Source organism: Lipophrys pholis (genome assembly GCF_963383615.2).
Source record: "Lipophrys pholis genome assembly, chromosome: 1".
NCBI lineage: Eukaryota > Metazoa > Chordata > Actinopteri > Blenniiformes > Blenniidae > Lipophrys > Lipophrys pholis.
This window is the reverse complement of record NC_137635.1, coordinates 9,042,656-9,070,127: the sequence shown is the minus strand read 5'-3', so window position 1 is coordinate 9,070,127 and position 27,472 is coordinate 9,042,656. Positions and strand designations below refer to the sequence as shown.

Sequence of the window (27,472 nt, the reverse complement as noted above, 5' to 3'; positions counted from 1 at the left end):
GTACTGAAAATATTATACTGTGCACAGTTGTTTGTGACAAATACTAGACTTGACTTGACAAAAGATAAATTCAGCTGTAAGTCGGTCCATCAATTTGCTTAAAATTTTTACACCTGCTTTTATACCAGATTTAATACCTGCTCCCCCCCCCCCCCCCCCCCTCCTGTTTGTTTCTGCGTTTATCTTTCTGGTACACCTTTTTTCATTTTGACAGATTCATCTTTCTTGATGATTCTTAGCCTGATAAGCTGCCAAAATGTTACAAACTTTAAAATCAAGAGGCTTTTTGACCCTCGATGAATCTTTGGTGACCACCAGCCACGTAAGTCTACCCAAAAACCCTTACTAGATTTATAATTAAAACAGACGATGCTCAAGTTTTTCAACGTCTTTGTCACAAAGAGAATGGTGCTATAATAACACATTGCATTTACCTTGATTTCTCAATGTATTTGTTGCCAAAGTCCTGAATGTTGGCTCTTGATTTTTAAAAATGTGCATTATGACAACGAAAAAAAAATTCTCTTCATGTTCACGAAGTGAATTTTCTTTGGTTTAGGGTTAATTTTTTTTTACTTTTTTACTTGACTTTACGTTTTTACACGACTGCCGTCAGTGCTTGTTGAGAGTACTGGCATCAGCGCCCTCATGCGGTCAGAGTGGAGTATGCAGTTTTTTTGAAGATAGTTGTGCTTTTTTACTAAAATAAGTTGTAGAAATAAAGTTTTAGGTTGAAATATTTAAATCAAATTGATTTGTAATCTTAAATGCGTCTTTTATTAGTCTCTTTATCGGAAAATATCTCGCAGCAGTGGCCAGCAGATGGCAGTAGTGTTCACTGGTTACACCTCACGGTTCACACGAATAAGAAGCGCTGCCGTTACTTCCTGCTGGAGTTAGAATTTCAGTCGCTCCTTGCAAAGGTTTGTACCGTGAAAACACTTCTGAAAGCTACACGCATTCGTCTCTATGTGGCGTCTTTTTACAGAGAATCTAAAGCGTGTTCAACCGGCGAAATTAAACGAAAAGCCCGAGGAGAAATCTGTGGACAAAGAGCCGCTCAGCTCACTGAGAGATGAGGCGTTAGCATTAGCATAGCTAGCGTTAGCAAGCTCGCAAAAGTCCGTGAATCGTGAGAATTATCTCGAATTAAAAACTGCTTATAGGACATCGGGAAGAGCTTTATTCAGAATGAGGTATACATGGGGGCTCGGGGATGTATCTAAAGGTTAGAAAATCAGTGAAACTCGTTGCAACTGAGCGGCTTTAATGTCAAGCTAATGCTGCTCCTACCTGTCATGAATTTGACTTAGTTTTTTTTTTTTTTATTACGTTTTTATCATATTGTCTTATCATTTCCCTCAGATGTCAGGTGCAGGGGGAGGTAAGCGTCCCCTCGGGGGGGACAGCCCCCCTGGCCCACCTGAGAAGAAGAGCAAGAAAGAGGAGAAGACCACCACCACCCTCATTGAACCGATACGAATAGCTGGAGTCTCCTCAACGGTCAGTAGTTTGCTGTTCACTCCCGTTCCTCACGTTTTTGGAAATCCTTTTGAGAGTTTTCACCCATCTACATTCGGTGTTTTCTCATGCCGCTCACATGCTGCCTGTGTGTTGATTCTGTGCAGGAGGAAATGGACATGAAGGTGCTCCAGTTCAAGAACAAGAAGCTGTGCGAGCGCCTGGAGCAGAGGCAGGCGATGGAAGACGAGCTGCGAGAGAAAATCGAAAAGCTGGAGAAGAGACAAGCCACTGATGACACCACCCTGTTGATAGTGAATCGCTACTGGTCACAGGTACATTGACATGTCTGACTTGACAACCCTGGACATCAAAATACCATATATTCATTTTACTCTTTTACTGCACCGTCAAGTGCCCCAAGATGTGGCGAAACCCACGCATGCACACAGAGAAACATGCAAACTACACACAGAAAGTTCTGGCAGGTATTTGAACCAAGAACTTCTCGTAGCCCAGCAGTCACACTGCACATTAGAAACAGCTGCTAATCATTATTTCCTTAAGCTTTTTTTCTCCAAGCTTCATAAATCTTTGTTCTTAGGTTCATAGATGTAAATGCAAACAAAATTACAAGTTATGGTGTCCACTAAAATATATCTTTGGTGACAGTCACTTGTCGTGGTTGTCCTCCCAATTTGGGCAATGAGACATTTTTTGTTTTCCACAGCAATGCAAGATAGTTTTTCCCCCTTACCTGTTTTGTAAATCATGAGGGAACAGCTTCGTGTCATCACTTGTTCATATTTTTAGTCGGTAAATCAAAGCTTTTCTTCCCACTGTGCTACCATCTGGCACAATATGACGACTTTTCAAATAAGTTCACCTTTGGGACAACTCCTGCTTGTCTTATTGTATTATTGCCAAGCACCTTGGGGGTGCTGATGGAGAGATGGAGCAAATCAATTCAACTTTATTTATATAGCACTACATACATCACAGTCATTTCTAGGTGCTTTTAATGGAGAGAAACTCAACAAATCCACACGAGCAAGCAGAACTACTGTGGAAAGGAAAAACTCCCTCTAACAGAAAGAAACCTTTGCAGAAACCAGACTCAGAGGCGGCGGCTTTCTGCTGACCGGTTAGAGTGAGAGAATAGAAGAGAGGACAGACAGACTGGGGTAAGAAACAGACCCTGGTTCGGGTAGGGGTTCGGGTAGGGATTCACACCCTGAGCGGGGTTGGCAGGGACCCCAGACTATGCACATTTTTAAGTTGCGTTTTACATTAGACTGGGCCTAGTGCCATGTATAAACATAGCGACTGTGTTATTGTGCATTCAGTACGAAGCTAGTCAAATAATACTCAGGTTCATATTTTCACGTTTTTATTTTGAACATTTGCAAGCTAGAGTGGCCGTGTACACAACTCTGCGCTATTAAACTAATTCACAGATTCACGTATTTATTTATTTATTTATTAACTTTGGCAGATTTTCTCCTCACTCTGTGACCTTGGGGGGGATTTGAGACGAGTTTGGGAGTATTCAACCAGTTTGTATTCAAAGGGCTGTGGGTTGCCTCCAAGTGTCGCTGCAGCTTTGATGGCTTCATAGGTTCATTTGACAGGACAGGAGAGCGAATGTCGCACATTGGTAACTCTCTCCTTGAAGGTAAATCCAAACTTTATATTAATGTCTGTATATTTCCAGGTCGTCTTTCGTTTGCACTTATGAGCTGCTTTAACAGCAGCAGGTGCCGCCTCGCCACTTGCATTGTCACCGGTGATCTCTCTTGTGCTTGTGGGGTTATAAAACGATCCATTTTCGCTCTTAACAATGTCCCATACACTTGTCAGCTGTGGATAGGAGCTGCAGTGTTTTTAACCAGTAATGTCTTGTACAAAGGTATTTTCTTTTCAATAATGTTACAGCTTGTGTCTGTGATCTTTATCAGCTGGGGATTGAATAGACTCTGCCCATCATGCGGAACCTGACAGAGCCCGTGTTTAACATGCTCAACAATGTGTTGGACTCATGTTGATGTGTATTTAAAGACATTTCAATTTGTAGGGGAAAAATTGTTTGGGGAATTAAATAAAAAGAGAAGAAAATATTAAAGATTGTCCATCAACCAACTATTTCGGGACTCCCCCTGCACGACCTTCGCGTTCCCCCTAGGGGTCGCTGACCCCGCGTTGAAGACGTCTGCCTTAAATCATTTTGTTTTGTTAGTTATTTTTACTCTAACAGAAGCAATTGATATGCATTTTTTGTCAAAAAGATGTCAGAAGTTCCAGGAATGTTGGAGCGAATGAATATATATAACCCCACAGTAATCTTTTGCTTTGAGAGTAATCACTTTCAATTTTCCGTGTGTCTGATTTGCAGTTGGAAGAGAATGTGCGCGTTCTCCGTAAACGTATTGAACCGGAGGCTCCAGCGACACCCACCCCCGCCCCGCCCTCAGCGCCGCTCCCCGAGCCCACACCCATGGAGGAGGATTGTGTCGACCTGGCCCCTCCATCGTCCGCTGTGCCTCCACCTCCTCTGCCGGAGGCTCAGAGCGAGGCTGAGCAGTTGGAGCAACAGAAACAGGAGGGCGAGGAGCAGCAGCTGCAGCGTCAGGAGGAGCACCAAGAGGAGCAGCAGCAGCCTCCGCCTCCTGCCGGGTCAGAGGAGTCGGTAACACCAGCAGAGCCACCAGCAGATTTGAAAACAGGTCGGCACAAAGCTTATTGTAAATGAAACACTTTATGAATAACCTGTTGGCGTTCCCTCATCATTGTTCAGCGTTTTATTACAGCCATTCTCGTCTTTGTTCGGCCCCGTTTACACCACAATGTTTTCAAGTGAAAACTGAGAACTTTTGTGTCGTTTGTGTTTACATGACAACGGTGCTGAATTCATTGTGTGCTGTTCACGCTTGAGTTTAACAGCGCTTCTGTAATAAAGTGAACATTTACTACATCATCGTCTGGATAACACGTGGAGACACATCTTATTTCTTACGTACAGATACTGAGTGGAACAAAACCAAGAAGAAAGACAGTTTGCAGGAGCTTTAATGTTAACAGGTTACTATTCTTCGCGCGCATACGCAGTAGTTTTATTGCATAAAAACGGCAAAAAACTACATTGTTTTCAGTGTTTCTGCCATTTCCAAAATGTTGCCGTCTGAACATGAACCGTAGAAAATGATGTGTTTTCACCTGAAATGACATGTAAACGGGGCCTGCCATGTTTTTCTCAGACATTTAGTTTAAATCTATCAGATTGATAAGTAAAAATGGAGACGCGATGGATTTCTCTCCAGGTCAGAGTGTGGTAGAACTTCAGATAACTTGTTAAACATTAACCTTGCCATTTCTATCTGGCTGTTTCTTGGTTTTGGTTACAAATCTCATTATAGAAGTTTGTGTTGTGATCTGCCTACGAGCTCTATACAAACCTAAACTGAGTCGGTAGGTGGACCAGCTTAATTGTGAGCAGACACAAAGTTTTTGTTGTTTTTTTCCAAAAATTAAAATCGAATAATATCTGATGTTCCTGTCAGTAATCTTTAAAGGTTCCATGTCCAAATATGTGCAGATTCAACATCGCCGCCGCCTCCTCTAAGTGAAAAAGCCAAGGATTTCTTGACCACACTGGAACAGAGCAGCGAGGAGGAACTCGCCCTGCAGCTCCAAGACCGCATGCAGTTCAGCAAAGGCGCCATCGCCTGCCTGGTGTGTGTCTTCGACCGGCTGCACAGTCGCATCAATGCCATGTGCAAGGTGGTCCAGGATACAGGTAACCACACAGACGCCAAGTTTCAAAGATCGGTTCATGTGGCACATTTTATTTCTTTACTTTACAACGAAACCGTGTTATATGTGTCTTTTTGAAGTGTTTGTACAGAAACGGCGAATATGAACAGGGTTTTTGACTTTTCAATTCTCCACAATTGTCTTGGCTTTCATTGGCAGCATTTGAGAATGATAGCCAGTCTGGAATCAACCACGTGAACCACACTCTGCTGGAGGAGAACAGTCGGCTGCGAGACCTCACCACTGTCCTGCAGGGTCGACACCACAAGATGTCCATGGAGGTACAGTGTTTGTGGGAGTCGGTGTGGTGGTGACATTCTTCGATGTCTGTGTGTGAGAATGGGAAAGTCTCCAAAATGTGTCTCTTGCTCTTTGGCGGCCGCTTGAAGCTCTTCGTGTGTGTCGTCCTTCTACAGTACAATGAGTTGGTGGACAAGGTGACCAGTTCAGAGACCAAAGTGTCTGAGATGGAGACGACGGTGGAGGACCTTCAGTGGGACATTGAGAAGCTCCGCAACAGAGAACAAAAGCTCAACAAGCACCTTGCAGAGGCCATGGAGCAGGTGGGACTCAGCTTGTCTGTCTCACTCGTCGGGTCACTGATATAGTTTGTTGCAGCAATTAGTGTCTTGTCAGCTGCTCTTATTGAAGACATCTCGCTCTCTACATCTGTATTCATGTCTCATTACTCGCTCCAGCTGCCATAAATTGACGATGATGTGTTTGCATTGTGACTCGACAAGGTGTATGAACTCTCAGATGTGATGCTGTTTTCTGCACAAATTGATCAAAAACAAGTATTAACATTTGTCTTTTGTTTAGCTAAAGTTCAAACTTTGGAAAACTTTGTGTAAATGTACAATTTGCATTGCCATGCCTTCTGGGAATTCTCCTTTTGGCGTATGACTCAGGTCAGCAGATGTTGTCAATTGCAAATTGTAGAAGTGTTTCAGTCAAACAAAGTAACTCTAACCCACACCCCCAGTCCTGCATTCTGCTTTTGGATTCCAGTATTTTTAACGTCTGAGTCCAATTAGTGTCTGTTGATGTCATCAGTCTCAGGGTTCCATCGTTTGTCCAGGCTGTGCTGTTAATGTCTCGGTGATCAACATAGACAAGCGCTGCGGAAAACAGTTATATTGTCATTTTATTTTATTAGATCAAAGATTTGAGAAAAGTTTAGTAGTAATTTGTTAATGAAGCGATTTAATTCCAGAGTTGACTTTATTGGGCCTTTTTCATTCAGTGTCCTTTTGGTGTTTTGTTTTTTTTTCTCACTGCAGCTGAAGTCTGGCTACAGCAGCACTGGCAGCTCAGGTGGACTCGCCGGAGGACAGATTACACTCAACATCCAGAAGGTGGGAAGAAAATGGATCATTTTCATTTAACGTCTCACCTGACTTCCAGATCTTGTTGTTGTGTCGATTAGTTCCAGTCACCTATTGTTCTGTCTTTTTCTTAGTTTGAAAGTCTGAATGCAGAGTTGGAGCACAACCAGGAGCTGGCTAATAGTCGCATGGCAGAACTGGAGAAGCTGCAGGTGGAGCTCCAGGAGGCCGTGAGGGAGAGCGAGAAGCTCAAAGTGAGCAACAGTTTGAGATTCTAACCCAGTTGAAACAGTTGTTCATCATCGAGGTCATAAATGGACATTGTCACTGTCAACTCAATGTCACGCTGGCGGACGTTTCAGATGGACCTGCGTAATATTCCAGAAGAGGTCGTGAAGGAAACACTGGAGTACAAATGTCTCCAGTCTCAATTCTCGCTGCTGTACAACGAGTCTCTCGGGGTTAAAACCCAGCTGGATGAAGCCCGAGCTCTCCTGCTCACCGCGAAGAACGCTCATCTCCGACAGATCGAGCACATGGAGGTGACAGCATCGCTCTAGAAACTTATTATTGCGCCTGCTTAGCAACACAGTCAATAAAGTTTTACGGTTTTCATCCACTCAGAGCGACGAGCTTTCGCTTCAGAAGAAGCTACGAACTGAAGTCATCCAGCTGGAGGACACGCTGGCTCAGGTCCGCAAAGAGTATGAAATGCTGCGCATCGAGTTTGAGCAGAACCTGGCAGCCAATGAGCAAGCAGGTAACGTTATAACACACTCGCAAATCAATAACCGATAATGGAAACCAGCCTCTTCTTCCCCCTGCCAATTCAAGTCTGTGTCTGTAATGTGTTTGATGCTCTTCGAACTGCAATTATTGTATCAGTGCAAACAGTAATTACAGGGTGATCGCTGAATGTTAAGTAGCATAGCGATCAGAGTCAAGAGTTATTTTTATGGCTGCATATTGGATCATGATGCCACTACAGTGCAGCCTAATTGGTTTAATCATTTGCAGCTCAATTTAACTGTCTAGTGTCGGTCTCTGCTCACTCAGGACCAATCAACAGGGAGATGAGGCATCTAATCAGCAGCCTGCAGAACCACAACCTGCAGTTGAAAGGTGACGTGCAGCGCTACAAGAGGAAGTTGCGGGAGACGCAGATGGAGATAAACAAGGTAGGCGACTCCCTGAGAAACTGTTGGTGAGTTAATCGAAAGGCCCGTTTCAACTAACCGCCGGTTGCTGTTTTTGGCAGTTACGCTGTCAGAGCGGCGAAACGTTGGTTCTGATTCTCGAGGAGACGACGAGTGACAGCATCGACGTGAAAAAAGAGGAGGACGAAGACCAGGAGGAAGAGGAGGAGAGGAGGAAAGAGCTGGAGCGACAGCGAGCCCGGGAGAGAGAGAGGGAGCGGGAGGCCGAGCGAGAGCGGGAGAGGGAGCGCGAGAGAGAGAGGCAGCGCAGCGACGAGCTGAAGAGGAAAGACTCCGACACGCTGAAGATGCTCAGAGTAGAATTGAAGTACGTTCGTCCTCCATTCAACTCGACTCGTTTATAGGAACAAATTGTTCAATTAGAATTCACAAAGTGTTTGAGAATTTCTTCCATGATGCACATTTTGGTAGCACTTCAACATAAACCAACAATAAGCCACTTTAGGTGGCTTTAGGGCTGCAGCAGAACAAATCTGGAGGCAAAGAGGAAGAATTTCTCACATGAAAATGCCTCGTTTTTGCATTTTTGTTTCAGAAAAGTTTCACATTTACACGACAACGTTTCAAGTAAAGTAAAGTAACACATTGCTTTTTACATGGTAACAGCAGAAACCATGAAAACAATGTAGTTGGCATGCCAGGCCACAAGTTGGCATTGTTAGTAGTTTATATATTGAACTTACACACACACACGTGTGCAGAGAACAATCCGCTCTAAATATTAATACAGAATGTCCATGGACATTTTTAGAAAGTGTTGTTTTCGCCCGTTGACACGACAGTAGAGCCTGAGTGTTTTCGAAAAGTTGTGTTTTCATTGGCTCTGAGCACTGTTGTTGTGTATAAGGACACCTAAAGTACAACGAAAGTTTTGTGTTTTCACTTGAACTCATGGCAGCGTAAATGGACCTTTAGTCCCCGCCCCCATTTTTTGTCTGAACTGAATTGTAACAGTAAAAAAAAGACGAAATATCCTTTTAAAAAAACATCCAAATGTAATATTTGTTTGTCTGTAAACATGAAATGACTTTGTATTTGGTGCTATACGAGAAAAGAAGATAAAATTGAATTGAACATTTCCTCCACCACATGTGAAGGTGGTGTTATGAATTAATCTTCACTCTGAATGTACTGTGACACATCAGGAAAGCGCAGGAGTCTCAGAAAGAGATGAAGCTTCTTCTGGACATGTACAAGTCTGCACCGAAGGAGCAGAGAGACAAAGTGCAGCTGATGGCAGCCGAGCGAAAGTCGAAAGCTGAGGTTCGTTACGCCGTCCTGCTCGGCTTAAACTGCTGCTCATGTTTCTTAACACGCAGAAAGAGCCTCTTATAACTAAACATTTAAACATGCGCACGCCCCGACTTACACCGCAGGTGGACGAGTTGAGGATGCGAGTACGAGAGCTGGAGGAGAGGGAGAGGAAGGAGAGCAAGAAGCTGGCGGATGAAGATGCTCTGAGGAAGATACGAGTGGCAGAAGAGACCATCGAGCATCTGCAGAAGAAACTCGCTGCCACTAAGCAGGTATGTGTGTGTGCCGGACTCACGAATGATCACAGTTCAACAGTGTGTCAGACGTGTGGAGCCTTGGTTGGGTTTGGTCATTTCCCCTTGATTTTAGAATTTATTTTAAATGGTTAATGAGACACTTTTTGTAAATGAATTGCAGTCATCACACTTTTCTTTCAAATGAAAAATTAGTTTTTATTGAATTTGCAAAACATGAACACACAATTCATGGAAACGACTGTTGATGTTGTGATAACGATGTATTGTGCGGCACTAGTTAAATTGCTGGCGGTTACAATAACTGAGTTAAAAATGGCCTCTTTACTCTAAAGATAACATTGGCACCAAATTCCCACTGTGACGGAGAGTATTTAAAAAAACAAAAACAGGAATACGGCCTGAATTTTGCCCAATAAGAATGGTCTCATTTTTCAATTATAATTTTTATTGTTTTCTTCAGATATATCATAGCATTAAAGACAAATATGAATATAAAAAAAATTGTAGTTTCACAAAATAAGCATAAACTTAGCGTAACACAATGCTATTCATGTACACTATTTGCATACACACACACACACACACGAAATATTGGTATTTTGAACAAAATAGAATTATACTAAAATAATATATATATTTTCTGTATTTCTCCCCATACCCATAATTCAACCCCCTGCTGTCGGTCAGACAGTGTCTCAGTTCGACTCTCAGCTGTAGTGAGAGCAACTTTTATCCACCTGCATGTTCTTTCGTTTCCTTTTAAGCTGTTCAGGAGGCAAAGACCCGGAGTAAAATCAATCCCGATATCCAAGAATTGTCTCTTGATAAAAAGCAGTTTTTTATACACCGTTTTCATGAGTTAAAGTTCCTCTGAATCACTTTTTCTCAGTCATGATGACATTTTTCAAAATTTTAAGCACGGTACATAAATTAAAACAATTGTTTTCATCAACCGTAAGATGCCAGACGCAACCAATAATGTAATGAAGCCAACAATAACAGTGATTTTCCCTTGATTGAGGATTTCCCAGTGACACCCTGAGGGCCGTTCAAGCAGAGCTCGTACCTTTTTGCTCATAGCTGAATCCTTTTTGGATGTTTGGCCTTTTGGAAATGACCGGTGAACCCTCGGCTCAGTCATAATGCAGTGTTTGGGAAGGCACCCAAGACAAAAATACACCGCCAGCTGTGTGAAGACTGAAAGTGACGCTGTGACGGTTGACTTTGCCTGCTGAAGAGGTTCTCCTAATCTTATCCGACAGGAGGAAGTGAGAGTTGATGCTGCTCGCCTGCTTACAATGTTTTGAGCCGTCATCGTAGCTCATAGTGATGCTTCCACCGACTCTTCGTCTCGTTGCTGCATTTTTAACATTGATTTTCAATAAACGTGTGAAAGCTGCTCCCCTTACTGCAGCATCGCCGACAAAAATTTACTCCCACTTTATTTGTACCCAGAGCTATTTAACACAATGTGGTTTGATTTAGATTGAGGTTTTTTTCTGGCGTATTTAAATAAACTATAGTTGTCTGAAGCTCTTGACTAGTACATTATATATGTATAAGATTTATTCCAGATTTAAGTTTTTATTGGATTTTTTCTTGGATAATTGTGAGTTTTGAGATTTGAACCAGTGACTTTCCCGTCTCTTTCAGGCCGTTAGTCTGTCAGCTGTAATCAGATTGTCAGGAAATTAAAAGTTCTCGTCTATTGGTGAACAAAAAAACTTTAAATCAAAATGTATGTAAACAGTTAGTCCTCATTATTCTTTCTGAAACTTCAGTTTGTCCCACTGTAGTGAACAAATCCTTGATGACGACATGAGGTGATAAATCTGATGGTTCAATGTCCTAAATCAGAAAATGAGAAAAGTATTTTTCCATCAGTGGAGCTCATTCGAGCTCTCTGTGTTTGTGCTGTTATGCAAATGTTGAAATATTCCTGGACTTTCATCAGTGAGAAGCTTCAGAGAACAGGCTGGAGACTGCTCCGTCCGGGCTCGAATGTTAGTTTAGTGACGTCAGATTCACCCTGATAGTGGACACACCCACCTCAGAAATGTCTACGCTCCCACGTTAACATAAAACTTGCTCAGCTGCTGTTTCTGGTGCCGTCGCTCTGTGAGGCTTGTTGGTTTATAAACAAATTAACTTCCCCTAATTCAAGCTGGGCGTGTCGAGCTTTTACTCATTTAGACTGCAGCAGATGTTGAGATGCGATACCCTGAAGCTGCTCATGCTTGGGAGGTCTTGCAGAACAAAATTAACACCAAGTCTGTGCTGATAATGACTCCCTCAGCCTGTTGCTTTTTCTCTTATATCGAACGTTAAAGCACAGCAACCAAACTTGAGTGGAGTCAGATGTGTGTAATTTCTTCCTTCCAGTTCTCCACTGCCAGAATTCACAGTTCGCCAAAACAATGTAAGAAGCTGCTGGTGGGTTTATCTGGCGGGTTTATAGGCTTGTCGCTGCTTGGTAAATGGACGGCAGGTCCAGAGTCGGTCTGATCAGACGCAGCACAAAGAGCCAAGCAGATATGTTTGTGTCTTGACAGTCGTAGTTGTGAAGTGTGAAGCTTTGGCAGTGGCAGGATGTGGCAGTGATTGTGGAGCTGAAATGAGTTCATGGTTATAAAAGCACAGAGGGACGCGGCTCTCGTGCTGTTGAAACATCACAAAACAGTGAAGTGGTTTTGATTGAGACGTGTGAGCATATGCAGCCTATTAATCCACTTTTATTTAGTTGTTATGTTATCAATTCATGGTAAATACTTAACAACTCCTGCAGCCGGTGAGAAGCGAGAGAAAGTTGCTGGACGTTATTTTGCGTCTATTGTTTCTTTGGTCGTTTCAAGGAAGAAATGAATGAGAAGAGATGTTGGTCTTTATGTCTGTATCTGTAAAACATCTTTGAATTGTTCAAATGTTTCCATGCTTTCCAAGATGACGTTTTTGCCATCATTGCAGAAACAGTAATATTTAGAGCTCCTAACTTTTGAACCAAAGCTTTTCTGACTGCGTACATATTTGAGTGACTCCAAAACGCTGTTAAAAATCAGGCCCCATCTGGTTTGTAAGCTGCAGTCCAGGAGCACAATCACTGCCTGTCACTGCCTGTTTCGGGCTCTTTAACCACTGACATGTGTGTTTCTCTTGAGGAGGAGGAGGCCCTGCTGAGTGAGATGGACGTTACAGGGCAGGCCTTTGAAGACATGCAGGAGCAGAACAGCCGGCTGTTGCAGCAGCTCCGGGAGAAGGACGACGCCAACTTCAAGCTGATGAGTGAGCGAATTAAATCTAACCAGATCTACAAGCTGCTGAAGGAGGAGAAGGAGGAGCTGGCCGACCAAGTCCTCACTTTCAAAACCCAGGTGAGCTTTAGCGTGCGCGTGCAGCCGCGGCGCTCCCCCTTTCCTTGTGTTGGCACAATGAATAAGCAGCGTGTCGCTGCTGCCTCCTCCAGGTGGACGCCCAGCTGCTGGTGGTGCAGAAGCTGGAGGAGAAAGAGGGAGTCCTGCAGAGCACGCTGGCAGCTCTGGAGAAAGAGCTGGCTGTCAGAACACAAGCACTGGAACTCAACAAGAGGAAGGTGAGGAGAGGAGGGGCGTCCATCATCCTACGCAGCTCAACACTTCACATCTTTGATTTGTTGATGGTATCAAGTGCGCCACATGTCTGCGGGCTCAATTCTAAGTGCTGCACAGAACCACAGGAACGTGTGTGCGCGTTTTCGGGGTCCTTGTGAGAGCCGGGGTTTATTTTGGGACTCCTCGCAGCTCTGTGCCGCCTGCTCCTGTGAGGTCTTTGGTAATTGCGAACGTTGCCCGAGGGCTGCAGATGTGTGGGTGAGGGCACAGAGACCGAGCTAATTAACTCATCGTGTTTACGTGAGTAACTCGTCGTCTTCTACCTTTGATGTTCGGTTTCTCACACGCTACAGTAACCATGACAGTGAAATGAAACGACAACGGAACGAACACAAAAAGCTGCATGGGAACATTCATTTTCAGTCACATCATTTTAAATACAAAAACCAAAAACGATGAAAACATTCATTAAATAACCCGAGAGACGTAAATATGGCAGAATAACCGGAGTAACCTACAGCACACCCAGATACTGCGTCCCGGTACTGAGATTACACTGAAGAGACCAAAGTACAAAATGTGAAAGCATTTGTCACCAGTTACCTCAGCTCTCAGCATCTCAACAAAAGGTGGCAGTGCGTCGTACAGCTGAAGACAATTACTGGAGGGTAAATAAACTCCGTTTGGAGCTTGAATTAGCTGCAGTGTTCTGTTCAGGGTGTGTTCATGTGTTTTTTTTTGTTCAGGAGCACCACCTGCATAGTGCAGTTAGAGATGAGGCGAGCAAACTCGGAACCAAGTTTTTATTTTATCTCATCATACTTGTACAAACAGTTTTAGACTGACCCAATCGGTAGCAGCCACACACAGCCGTGTTCGGGTGCAGCTGATGGAGGCACTGCAGGAAACATGCAAACTCCACAGAAAGTTTCTCACTTTGAGACGAGAGCGCCAACCACTGTGCCACCATGTGGCCGCTGGTGGCTAAACACATTCTGGTGAAGGCGACTGGATTATGTTCATCACCTGATGAACAAAACAGGATGGTGTTGAATGTTTGACGAAAAGCACCTCACCTACAATATGTTTTATATATAGATATATATATATATATATATATATATATATATATATATATATATCTATATATATTCAATCTTAAATCTGGTGCTGAGATATGCACCATATTGCCAGATTCTGTCCACTCAAGAAAAAAACAGTTGGAACCAAATATCCAAGTTATTTAATATAAGTAAAGTGATCCTACTTTATTTTGTTCCACTGGTTCATTCCTGCAGGCATTACATGCTCTGTGTTGGTCACTTATTGGAAATATTCTCTGTTAACGAGCAGCGCAGCTAAAATTCACATCAGGACTGAGAAACGACGGCATGTCCAAACCACCACCCAGCACTCTGAGTTTTCCCTGACTGAACTGGAGCTCTGGCAGCCCGAGAAGCTTGTGAGACACTGTGGAAAATGCTGCGCTGTCAGATGTGGAACATTTACACAATCAGCAGTAAACAGGCTGAGCGGAGGCGCAGAGTGAACTTGTAATGTTGTTTCAGCGACGCTGGCAGCGCCGCCATCACGGTACAACTCGGGAATCTCATCGCCGGGTCGTGTTTGTTAACTGCCCGTGCCTGCTTCCTTCCTGCTCCAGGCGGTGGAGGCAGCACAGCTGGCGGAGGACCTGAAGGTGCAGCTGGAGCACACGCAGGCCAAGCTGAAGGAGATCCAGGTGTCCGTGGCCGAGAACCGCACGGCCCGCGAGCGAGAGAGCAGCAACCTGAAGAGAGCACAGGTACCAGAGTCTGGAGGACTGCACTCCAGTGTCCTCGGTGAATCATCACCATGGGCCTCTGCTTGTCTTACATCTCTGCCTGCGTGTCTTCCAGGAGGATCTGTCCAGGCTGAGGCGGAAGCTGGAGAAGCAGAAGAAGGTGGAGGTGTACTCCGACGCGGACGAGATCCTGCAGGAGGAGATCAATCAGTACAAGGTAGAAACCAGGACGTTTATGTGCTGCAAGATTTGTGGCTTTAATTAACCTGGCAGCGGCGAGGGATTCATGAAAACACTAACAGCTTCCAGACGCAGTGTGAAGGCTGTAAAGCCACAGCTTGATTCTCTGGAAATGGCAGTTCTTCACTTGTAAGAACCGTAAGCCCAGTCATTATGTTCCCCTGGTTCACATGACACTGTGGTTAGACCCTGGAGAGCGAGCTCCAGCACGGACGGAGGTAAAGTGAGTGTTTCTCCCTGTCTGTCTTCCTGCAGGCCAAGCTGCGCTGCCCCTGCTGCAACACGCGGGACAAGGAGACGGTCCTCACCAAGTGTTTCCACGTCTTCTGCTACGAATGTCTGAAGATGCGCTACGACACCCGACAGAGGAAGTGCCCCAAGTGCAACTGTGCCTTCGGCGCCAACGACTTCCACCGCATCTACATCACCTAAAGCCGGCGGAGTCCGAGGGGCGGACCCGGTGCACAGAACCAAAGGAGAGAGATTTTCAGAAGTTCTGGGGATGTGGGCTTGAGCGTTTGTCCCGGTGTGGAACTCTTTGGAAGGACTCGTTTTACTGCTTTGTTGCCATTCGGCCGTTAATTCAGTGACCAAACAGATAGAGACTCATCTGACCGCGTGTTGTGCTGTAGTTAATAAACACTTGTTTGTGCACACAGTGATATTCTTACATGTTGAGCTGCTCTGCACTGTCTTTTTTTTTTTTTTTTAATTCTTTGCTCATGTAGTTCATGTCAGAGATCCTCTCTTTTAACAAACAACCCAGTTTTAAAGTAGTTTTTTCACTGTGCTGAAAAAAAATCTGAAGCTGCAGCGAGATGGCCTCGATCATCCTGGAGTGTTTATTGAAACTGTTTCGTCTTGCTGCGTTTAAAAAAAAAAAAAGAAGATGCCATAAAACCAGTGAGGCTTAATTTTAAACATCCGGATCAAACGCAGCCGTCCCCTCACAGGCCCAAGCTGCGTAGGTTTCAAACTAAACATGTTTTTAATATGTGGGGTCCTACAGCCAGCAAGCTCTGACGTCTTTGCCGAGGCTATAGTATTAACAATGCCTGTGAGACGTCGGCTCGTCTGGCAGCCGCTCAGCACATACAGGAGAGTTTGGATCACCTTGGGCAACGTCCTGTGAGCGAGTGTGATTGTGTGTTCATCCGGTTGCCATGGTTCCCGCTGGAGAGCCTGACACAACATCTGCAGCTTATAGTGCCTCATTACTGATGAAATCACTCCAGTGGAAAGTGGGCTCATATGGGTGTCCTTAGTGGGCCGAGCGGCTCCAGGTCCTCGCAGCCCGCTCTCCTAAAGGTTAGCCGTGACAGCCGAGTACAAAAACATCTGTCTGACAACATGCTCCGGGCCTAATTGAGCCAATGAAACCCTTCTTTTTTTTCTCTCCCTTCTGATGTGATGATGTGAACTATTTACTGGGAGGTTGGTTAACGTCTGTTTGACGTTAGCTCTTGTGGGAAAAGCAGTTCACACCATGTAAGGCCCACATTAAAAAGAAAAAAAAAAGAAAAAGTTCCAGGCTGCAGAAAAGAGTTTTATCGGGCACCGGGGAGCCGTCAGCTTGGAAGGATTGGCAGTAATGTTGCAAGGAACTATTTGATAGGTGATTGCACCTGGGCTGTGGTTGTTTGTTCATAACCTGTGAATAAATGAGTGGATTTTCCACTTTGTCCTGAGATGATGCAGTCATGAATCTGCCGCTGTGACGGGGGCCAGCGTGTGTCTGTCCGCTGGCTTTGTTATTGCATATTTGTTCTGCAGCAGCAGCAGGCTACACCCAGCCCCAGACATTAATAACACCACCCCTCTCTGCAAATGTCAGACCATCACTGGTGTGTTTTCTGCAGAGGATGGAGCTTCTCTTTCTCTCCTTCTTTCTCTCTCTCTCCCTCCCAAAAGGCTGGAGAAGCAGATAGTTTTCCTTGAGAATGTCATATGTTTTCTCCTCAGCTTGCTGCTCCTCTCTTCTGTGTGTGGGACCAACACTCAGGCCAGAAACTTGTGTTTCTTGGCAGGCTGTGGGGAATGACGTCGACAGGCGTGGTAATAACAATGAGAACACTATTAACTCCAGACGACGCAGAAGAGAGAGAGAGAGTGAGAAAATAAAAAACATAAAGCTACGCATGAAAAAAAGTCTGCAGGGTTTAGGCATTAAAAATGAAATAAACGCAGTGAAGGTGTCCCACCTGAGGCGGTTTGATAGAAACTTTCAGTGAGACGGTGGACCGCAGCCCGTGGTGGCGGCGGCGGAGTTTCCTGTGAATGTGCGCGGTACAGTACATCGGAAATGACTCATCGGAGTCGAACAGTTCGCGTGGGTGTGTGCGCTATTAAAACAAGGCGCAGACTCCTGCGGGTGACTCACTCCGATGCTCGCCGCTTTTCCAGGCTGAAAACCAGCTCGGGTTTGTTAATCAGATGAACTTTCGGGAATCGCGGAGCAGACATGGTGGCTTCAAACTCCGTGCGCGCGCTGTGCGGACTCATCCTCGCGGCTGTGACCAGCCTCCACTGCGCGAGCGCACAGAAAAGTAAGTCCGCTCGCTTTTAACGCACGTTTTTTTTTCTTTTTTGTTGTGTTTTTTTAAACTTTTAGAACATCACTAAGGAATAAACTTGAGCCGGTTATTGCGCTTGTCAGCTCGTCCCTCCGCCGGATTGCAGTGTTTTATTTAGTGTGGACGTGGAGAAAGTATCTGGTTCGTGGAGAAAGTGTCTGGTTCGATTCCCTCTAATGGAGTCAGATAATGGGCCAGTCTGCTTACAGAACCGTTTCCTTTATCAGCCGCATTTCTCACCGGTTCCGCATTCCGATCGCCTTATTTCACCCTGTCCAGTCCGCATGGAAACAGCGCACAGTGCCGTCCACTTTTACACACTTTTACGCACTGAAAAACAACCGAAAGGAGCATTTCACTGTGTTTCCACAGCCCCCAGGAGTCTGGATTTAATCGCAACAGACTCGGATTGCACCAATAACACGACATCTCACATAATTAGACGAGCTGGGTTCGTTTCCTCAGGCATTAAAGTCACCAAGTGCATTTTTCTAACGAAGTAAACTGAAAACACGTTTGATCTGGGCTCTGGCTCTGTGTGTGAAGCTTTCTCTACATCTGGTCATCAGCTGCTGATCCACCCACCCACCCCCTTCCATTTCATGACAAAACAGAGCACCCCCACACCCAGAAACACCCTTTGTTAGAGTCAGAGCTGAGGTTTGTCAGGGCCTTCTATTCAGGAGCAAAAAGGTCTGCAGACCTTCGGTCATTACATGTTCTGCTTAAACATATAAAAAAAACAAACATGTGTGTGGTCCTGAAGACATCATGTGTCAAAGGAATGAAATGAGAAGAATCACAATAAAACACTATTGTCCTTTTAATGTATTTATTGTTTCATGTTTGTTGCCTTTGGAGGAGCAGAGTTCCCTCCTCAGGTTTCATTGTGCGCCGAGGTCAACCAGCGGTCAAGGTTCAGTTCCTCAGTTCCTCTCTGGGCCTCCGGAGCCAGCAGGATGATGTAGAGCTGAAATCGTCAGGAGAAATGTTTACAAGCACTGTGACACATTTGTGCTGTGACCGGGTCTATAAAGCGAGTGAGTCAGGCGGGCTGAGGGGGACGGAGCTGTAACACGACCAGAGTTGGAGGTCAAAATGACTCAAACATGACTTTTCCAGCAGGTGGCTTTTGGCTGCAGCCGCTTTATTAATGACCTGCAGAGAGGAAGTCCCAGTGGAGACTCATACTGGTCTGTTTGCGCTTAAGTATCAGAACCGTGACCAACGAGAACATGCAGCACTGGAGACACGTTTACTTCTAATAGGATTATCAGTTGATCATTTTTTCCCACAAAGTAACAAAAAAACCACACAAAAAAAACTGCTTTACGGCTTAAAATCATCCCTTTGTAGTGCAGAGGCTCTTTATCGCTCATAAATGCAGCAAGTCCGAATATCAACAATAAGTTTTATTTTTAAAACGATTTTCATGCTTTATATATTTACTATAACCTTCGTAGTATTTTGATAATATTCGATATTTTCTAATTCCACGAGACCAAAAACAGCCTCGCAAAATGACATTCCAGTGTAACGATTAGAAAGACGACATAAACTGTAGTTTTAATGAAAGTATCTGCAGTTGTGTGATGAGGTAGAGCTCTGAGCTCTTAAACTGAAAACCTCTACGCACTGTGGGGAGTTTACACACACACCACAGTTTTAAAACCAGTGGCTTCGACCAACTTTTACACTGTCTGACACGTGGAAGATGATGTTAGAGTAGAGGCAAACAAACAAACAAAAAAAAAAATAGGATTCTAAGGTTTTAGTTCCTACTATTTCCACAGTATAACCTGGTAGTTTTGTCCATTAGTTCCATCCATCCATCCGTTCATTCATCAATTAATTCATTAATCTTCTCAAGCATTATTCATTATTGCCGTTAGATTATAACTGTATGTAATTCTACTGTCAGTAGCAGCGATATAATTTAGAGTTAGTGGATCGAAGGATTTTAAAATGACTTCCTCGTTTAGCTCAGTAAACCTGAAGATGCGAAGCAGGAGTTTACCAACGTATTTCAATTTTAATGTGACTTTAAATCCCGAGCATAGTCTCGTGAATATCAAGCACTTTAAAAACCATCACGCTTCTGAATGTCTTATTGAAACAAAATTGTACTTAGTTCCAAAGTAGTGAAAAGTATCTCGGGCTGGTTCCGCTGCCCGACCTTAGCGTATCACCTGCCGGAGGGGAAAGAGTCACGCACAGGCGCAACATGCAAACTCCACTCAGCAGCTTCAAACCAGGGATTTAGTTGTGATGCAACAGCAGTAACCGCTCCACCGCTTCACCCCCATTTCATCTCAGAAGCTGAAACACTTCAAACTCCAGTCATCCAGTTGGAGAAAGATTTCAGACGAAGTGGCTTCAGGTGTTTCCGTTGTTCAGTGGACACAGAAGGTCACCGACCGTTTATTTGTTCGGTTTCTTCGCGATGAGTCCCTTCATCCCTTCCCTCTTGAGGATAAACTCTCTGTTTCGGTCCGGTGTCGCTTCAAACTTTCATCCATCAGCTTTTCGCCACAAAAGATGCATTCAGCTCTAATTCTGTCCATCGCTTGAAGAGAAGCCATATTCTATGGAACTCTTTGTTTCTTTGTGAGCGATCGTCTTTCTCTTCAGCCTGACGTGCCGCCATTTTTCCTCCTGCTGCTTCCTTTGCCAGTGTATATTATGTTTTATATATATACAGGAAGTTCACGTTGAACTCACTCATGCCCTCGCAGTATTTAAAAACTTTGAAATTGGAATTTCTCCCAAAATGTCTTTAAATCAACACACAGTGAATGTAAATGTTCAAGCGTAGTAGTTTTGTGACATAAACGAATGAAATGATGATTCCCATGAATCCTTGAACACCCCCCCCCCCCCCCCCCCGACCCCCCCCCCACCCCCACCCCCACCACACCCCACCCTGTTGGGAATCACTGCGTTATGTAATGATTTAGGACTTGGTCAGGTTTCGTTTACTGATAATTAAAGTTGTATGACTCTGACTTGTAAAAATGTGACGCCGGCCTGCAGGTGTCTCCTCCACGCACACACACTCACACACACAGACGCACACGCACACGCACTCACACGCACACGCACACACACACACACACACACACACTGAGATATCAACAAGCCTTTCATCCTGTTATTTCATTGTTTCGTTTGTCAGTAAACTCATCGTGTACTTTCCAGTTTCTGTTTATACGCTCCAACAGTTTTCGCTTCTCTTTTCCCTCGGCCTGACGTTACAATATTCATGTTGTCAGTGAAGCGGTTGCAGTTTCCTGCTCTGTCATTCAACCACTTTTGGTTTTTTCGTCTTTTGCTTCCAGCTCCCAGTCTGAGCATGAAAGTCACCGCGGACGATGAGTCAGCGCTCGGCTTGGTTCTGTATCATAACTGTGACGGAGAAATTAGTCCGTGATGCAAATGTTGTGTCCCACTGGAAGGGGGGAATGAATATCACGGTTTGATCCATCGGCGTCTCGGCACTCTCTCCCACTCGTTGCAGTGCCTTCATGTCTGGTGTTGTTTCATTCAGTTGTTTGTGTTGTTTGCATGTTGTGATATCGCCGCTTCTTTCTCTCAATCTGTGAAACCTGCAGAGAAAGCACAGAGTATTAAGCCTCTGCCCAGCCTGCTGCCGGTGTTTGGTCACGTTGCTCCGGGCGCGTCGCTTCCCATCATCCAGGAAGTGCACCGCTTTAATTGTTCAGCTGTCCTGCGACCACAAAAAGAGATGAAGCTTCCATTGTCTTCACCTGCTTCTCCTCACCAGAAAACACACTCTCTCGTTCTGTGGAAGTGGCACACGGACTGCAAAACAACTGAGGGGAAGCACTTTGTGGGGGCACATCCTGCTCGTCACGCAACACAGACACACAACATCTCATCTGCTCACAACAGATCAATACCCGTGTTTCCTCCCTGGAGCAGTGCGAGCTCGTCCTCTTTAAAGTTCCCTCTCAGCCACTGGTGTTGTGAGGATCCATTAACTATGGTGGCCTGGAGGTGCAAAACACTACACACTTCAGAAAACACTACCAAATAGAGAAAACACCAAGCCTTGGATTTTTCACCCACTGATAGGGAGCGTCGTGAGACAGGTTAGTTTTACCTTACTGATGACGTGTTGTTGGAATAGTAATCCTGCTCTCTGTGTAATCTCTATTTGGGAGTGTTTTCTTTATTTGGTTTGCGCTTCCAGGCCACCGTAGTTCAACCTCTCCGTCCATATTTAATCTTGAAACTGTGAAACAAGATGCTCTTAAAGTTGTATGTAGAACTTGTTTCTGTACAAAAGCTGGTGTCTTAATTTGCATTTTTAAAGTTTCCTAAAATACAAAAGAAATATTTAGTTAGTAACTACAATTCAGAATGGTAGATTATTGATCACAGTTCTTTAGGATATCATCTTTTTCAGCCTTTTTTTAGTGGATTTAAGCCATTTAACCATTATATTTAGGGTTAGGGTTACATGTACCTTTTCTAGACGTTTAACCTGCTATTTGAGTAAATGCATCACCTGTCGCTGTTTATTCCGTCATCACTGTTTCACCTTCTTTCGCTGTTTCAGCCATTTTATTTGTTTTCGGTGTCATTTGCTGTGAATGGATGAAAGTGGAAAAGGGAAAGTGAAGCATCATTCGTCTAAATCGGTTCATCCTCAAACAATACTTTTCTGCTGTAATTCTCTCAATGTGTTGCTCACATCCTTTTTTTTTTTTTTTTTTTAAATAATCACATCAACTAAAGTCAATGTTTTTCCTTTGTTTCTGCGTGCAGGTCAGTGTGGCATCACAGAGTTCTGGAACTCGGATCTGGACGTGTGCGTGTCGTGTTCGTCCTGCAAGCAGTACCCAAAGACCCCGTCCTGCAACACATGTGAGACTCAGACTCTGTTTTTAGTAAAAAATAAACCAAAACAACAGGAGGCTTCAGACTTTCAGTCGTGTCTTCGCCCAGACGTTGACCTCAGGCCTCATCACCTGGCCCCCCCCTCTGTCTCTGTGTTGTCTGCTTGATCAGGTAACTCTGTGGAGGAGACGCACGATGTGTGGAAACTGGCGGCCATCACCAGCTTCTCTGTGCTGGCCGTCGTCCTGGTCGGCGCCGCGCTGATCATCGGGGTCATGGTGCATCGGCGGAAGTCACACAAACGGCCTCTACGAGGTAAAACCCAGGAGACGCATTTCTCTTGTCGAGATGCCGTTTGCTCGTCCTCCATCGACGCGTCTTCGGCTCACAACAGGACTTCTGTAATTCTTAACAATTCATACCAGCGATACGGTACAGGGTGTTTAGAGTTCAGCAGCAGCTCCTGGTGAACAAACGGCAGTTAGAAACAAACCGTCAGAAACCACACAAAACGAACGATCCGCTTCAGAACGTCACACAGGGAAAATCAGGACTTGGAACCGGGTGAACTCGTGACGGCAGAGCTTCATTCTGCAGCGGGTGGTTGGGGCTTTGCTGCCGTGAAAATCTGAGCCAGCGGTCATGTTTTATTAGACGATCCTGAACTTTACAAATGAAAAAGTTTATGACAACTTTTCTTTTTCTTTTTTCTCTTTTCTTTCTTTTTTTTTCTCTTTTCTTTCTTTTTTTTTCTTTGACAGAACCTATTGAGGAAACGGCCGGGCCTCTTTATCAAGCTTAAATTGTTCAGTAAGTATTATTTAACACACACACACACACACACACACACACACACACACACACACACACACACACACACACACACACACACACACACACACACACACACACACACACACACACACACAAATAGCATCTGAAAAAAAAATTAATGTGTATATTGGCCTTAGTACTACTCATACACTACTCATTTTGGAAAAAAAGTGGGACCGGTGCATCTCTAATATATACTGTATGTTACAGTATGAAAGCACTCATAGTTTAAATAAAGAATAAATCCAGATTTCATTGAGATTAAAAACACCAGTGTCCAGGTCAACTGTTATTTGAGGCTCTGATGGCTCAAGGATAAAAACTGATCTCTGGAGTTTTCCGGAAGGCAAGAGTTCAAAAATGTGATGAGTCATGTGATGAGTCATGTGATGAGTCATGTGATGAGTCAGGTGATGAGTCAGGTGGGAGGGGTCTTTCAGGATGGCATTAGTCCTTGTCGAGGCTTCAGACTCACATTTAGGTGGATTTACTCTGGACAACGTTGTACTTTTGTTAAAGTAGAAGTTGGAATTGAGTGAATGTTTCTCCTCTCACTGTAGAAGCAGATACTTTACCTCCGCCCTCCTGAGCCCCGGGAACATTAAATCAATACTTTTACTATTTTATTTAGTTCATCAACATTTCCCCACCTCTGTAAATGAAGCATCTCCACCCCCCCTCCCCCCCCTCAGTGCTGTGATGCTGACGATGAAGGTTTGTTTACCTCCTGCAGCCTCATCTTCCTCTGGAAACAGATGTGACGGACCCAAGGAGCGACTGGCGAGTCGCCAGGACGAGGAACCTCTGGACCATGAACTGTGGCCTCTGACCGCAGGGTGCACCCGGACCTCATATCGGACCATTTTAAGTTATTAGCTGGTGGAGTGACGCCCTCAGTTCTCACGCTCTCGGTGTCGGTCCAGACTCTCACCCTGTAGGGGAAGTAACCGCATTATAACTCGTGGTATCGTCTTTCTGTGCCTTTGTATTCCACTCCGTTGACGTTTGAACACCTGGAAGACTCTGTGAAACGACAGTCCCGCGTTGTGCCGTCTCTCAGCCGGACTCCAGTGAATGTAACCCGGTTCCGATCCCCCGCAGTCCAGCGGGGGTCGGCCGGGCTCACGGCCATCAACCACAGACAGCCTGTGACAGGTGAATCCCATGTGACGGACTGTTTTGGCACATGAAGGCCTTTTGAATGTAGCTACTCTCGGCGGAAGCCTTTCTCGCCGCCGTCCCTCCGCGCCGCCGTTCTCCTCGGAGCGCGTCGTGCTCGTGCACTGTTCCAGGTCTGCTCAGGCCGACTCCACCCTCCGCTTCTAGTCTCACTTGACTTTTACAAGAAGGTCCGTCCGTTACGACCCCCGGAAGTCCCCGGATCGCTGTGGTGCTCGGCGGACCGGATGCTTGAAACACTAGACTCACCATCTCAAACCGTTAACACGTGGGAATGCTGAGTGGAATGCTCTGCAGGGAAGGAAACGGCCTCGCCTGAGCTGCAGCTTCACTCTCGCCTATGGAAATGTCATGCATTCGTTTAAAAAATACAAAATTCCTTTTTGTTTTTTGTTTTTTAACTGCCAGGATGATTACCTCAGAAATATAATCTGCTTTTAGAGTCAACTCAGTCTTTTTATTGATTCTCTTTGTTAGTCTCAATTATTTGGAACAAACCTTTGTTTTTAGTCCTTTAAGGGAACGTTTTGCACCTCAGACCAACAGGAACTCTCATGTTTCTTTCTTTTTTTTTTACTCTTTGTTCAGTTTGTTTTCCGTCACTAGACACAGATATGAAGAATTCTCGACAAAGTTTCAGGTCATCTCTTGACTCTGTCTGCTTGACCTCCGACGACACGCCGGACTCATCATTTCACACACACATCTTGTTTTTTTTTTTTTTTTTTTATCTTCCAGAGATGTTTATAGTATTTATTTTTCTAGTATCTCGCGGTGGTTCCATGCGAGGAACAAGCACATGTTTTAAAGGGACTCCAGTGAAGGTTTCTGTTAAACTTCCAGCAGGCCAGCCAACGACGTTACTGAGCAATAACTAACTAATTAACTAACTAACACCTTCTGCTTCCTCCTCTCGCCTTCTTTAACCTCTTGTATATACTGTACATGCACTGGCTTCTTTTACTAGACGCAATCTTATAAACTGCTTTGTACCAAATGTATTTTCACAATAAAAACTGACAACTTGGACTATCATCTGGTTGATCTGCATTACTAAAAAAAAACACGTCAGTGTGTGTGAACTATGGATACAAGAACAAACAATATTGAAGTTCTTATCAATACTTGTGATGACAAGTAAGTGTTTTAGGATTAATTCTCACGTTAATAAATGAAATTGACCCAGAATATTTTCTTCATTAACACAGAACAACTACGAGATCGTCGAGTCAGTTGAATTTCCATTTATTCAGTCGATCATTGCGAAGGCCGTAACACCTCTGCTCCTCACTACCAGGAGCATCAGTCTGACAAAACCATCCGACCACTGATATATGAGCTTTAAAGCTGCTGATCATATGAAGAACAAGCAGGTTTTTACAAATCGGTTGAAATGAGTGATTTTAGTTCATAGCTATTTCAAATGTGGGAAGATGTAAAAAAAAAAAAAAAAAAAAAAGTCAAACGAAAAGGAGAGCGCATGTGGCCTACAGTGCATGTCTGCGGTGAGCACTGCTGCCTCACAGGGAGTCGATTCCTGGTTCAAGTCTGGGCTGGTGTTCTTAAAAAGAACAAACTACGGCGGAACAGAAACTTTCAAGCTGTTTTTGTGTAAAAGTTCATAAAACAACCACAAGAACGGAGACAATTGTTCTCCGTCAGGACTAAAAGGGAAAAAGTAGATTCTTTTGGACTCTTTATTAAAAAAAATTGAAGCGTGTGATGTTAATTCAAAAAAGTCTGAAACATCAGTAACTTTCTTCTTGTTCTTTCCACCAAAGAAAATTTTACTTCTAAGTTTGTATTCACCTTTATTTTTAATCACGTTCCCTGATGAGTCATGGAAATCAAAAGCAATAGATTTTGAAGTATTTCATGAGATCCAAGTTTAAAAAAAAACAAAAAACATTTATCTCACATAAAAATGCTTGTAACGTCTGTATGAGGATTAGAAACAAAGATTTCTCAGCCCAGAAAACGTAAACAAAACTATTTATGATAAAGAAAGAAAAAAAATCTCCTTCCTTCTTTGAGACTTAAAAAAAAAAAAAAAAACTTTTTTTTTTTAATTTAAATTTGTGGCATCATCCATCATCACACGCACACCCATCAGATGTATGAATGTGAATAAAAACCAAAAACAAACACACTGCAGTTTCCAAGTATTTTAATTAAGCTGAACTATTTTAAATAACTTTCTTATAACCTTAAACTAAGTTCTAACAAAATAGAGTGACAAAATAGTTATATAAATATGAATTAAATACTTGTCAGATATTTCGGAGCACTGAAAACCCAAATAAATCAAAGTGTGGTCTGCTTTTGTTTTTCTTTTTTGTTTTTTTTATTACACAATAGCTAATCTAGCACTTTTCTCCTGCTGAAGAAAAAAATCCTGCAGTAAAATGTCCAGAGATCCGACATGTTGGTTCTAATATGTACAACATACACACCATAACACCGGCTGCTGCTGATCAGTGACACGGGAGTGTGAGCACACGAGACGAGGGAGATGGACGCGAGACGGGGACAAAAGTCTCTCAATTCTTCTTTTGTTTTTTTTTTACATTTAAATACAGTGATGACGTCTACATGGTTACATAGAGTGTAAATAATGTAACATGGCACATGGCGACACTTTCTTTCCATCTGCACCGTCGACAAAACGAGTGTTCATGCAGTGAAACCACACTTCCAACGTATTGCTTCAAATATTACAACCTGCAAACGATCTGAGGTGAAGTATCGGGCGGTCGACTCCCCCCACCCCCCCTCCCCGCCAAAAACAAAACGCGGCGGTTCTTTGCGGACGTTTTGTCCTGGTCGGGCGTCAACAAACTGCAGTCGACCGTTTCCAAACCCTCCACCAACCTTCCTATGGAATGAACTCACACTTTCCTCCGTGTGTCTCCTGATTGGTTTGCTTGATTACAGTGTTTCCCTACAATGAAGCTGCATGAGGCATCGAGAGCGAGCTGCTGGGTCGGCGGGGCTTCTGAGGTATTTCATACGTTCCAGCGGTGCCGTACAAACATGAAAGCGTGGAGAGGAGGGGGGACCGTTAGAAGAACAAAAGGCCGAGTGTCCAC

At 44.2% G+C, this 27,472-nt stretch overlaps 2 protein-coding genes across 3 annotated transcripts; both read left to right on the top strand.

Moving 5' to 3' along the window:
* The first annotated feature begins 857 nt into the window (after positions 1-857).
* On the top strand, positions 858-16,621 carry rnf40 (ring finger protein 40). Of its 2 annotated transcripts, none has more exons than XM_080464600.1 (20): positions 858-923; positions 1,366-1,503; positions 1,629-1,796; positions 3,854-4,184; positions 5,054-5,254; positions 5,431-5,552; positions 5,688-5,834; positions 6,555-6,629; positions 6,734-6,853; positions 6,962-7,141; positions 7,224-7,359; positions 7,656-7,777; positions 7,858-8,123; positions 8,962-9,079; positions 9,193-9,342; positions 12,483-12,695; positions 12,788-12,913; positions 14,575-14,715; positions 14,810-14,911; positions 15,190-16,621. In XM_080464600.1, the coding sequence occupies exons 2-20, from the start codon at positions 1,366-1,368 to the stop codon at positions 15,364-15,366; spliced, it is 3,033 nt and encodes a 1,010-aa protein (XP_080320726.1). In that variant the 5' UTR covers positions 858-923; the 3' UTR covers positions 15,367-16,621. The 2 variants fall into 2 exon arrangements, with proteins under 2 accessions (XP_080320726.1, XP_080320727.1); XM_080464601.1 differs by having other exon boundaries at positions 865-923; positions 12,486-12,695.
* Positions 15,659-25,569, top strand: LOC308110368 (uncharacterized protein). Its single transcript, XM_080464620.1, has 5 exons — positions 15,659-17,480; positions 22,299-22,397; positions 22,542-22,685; positions 23,132-23,180; positions 23,938-25,569. The coding sequence occupies exons 1-4, from the start codon at positions 17,396-17,398 to the stop codon at positions 23,170-23,172; spliced, it is 369 nt and encodes a 122-aa protein (XP_080320746.1). The 5' UTR covers positions 15,659-17,395; the 3' UTR covers positions 23,173-23,180; positions 23,938-25,569.
* The last annotated feature ends 1,903 nt before the right edge of the window (positions 25,570-27,472 follow it).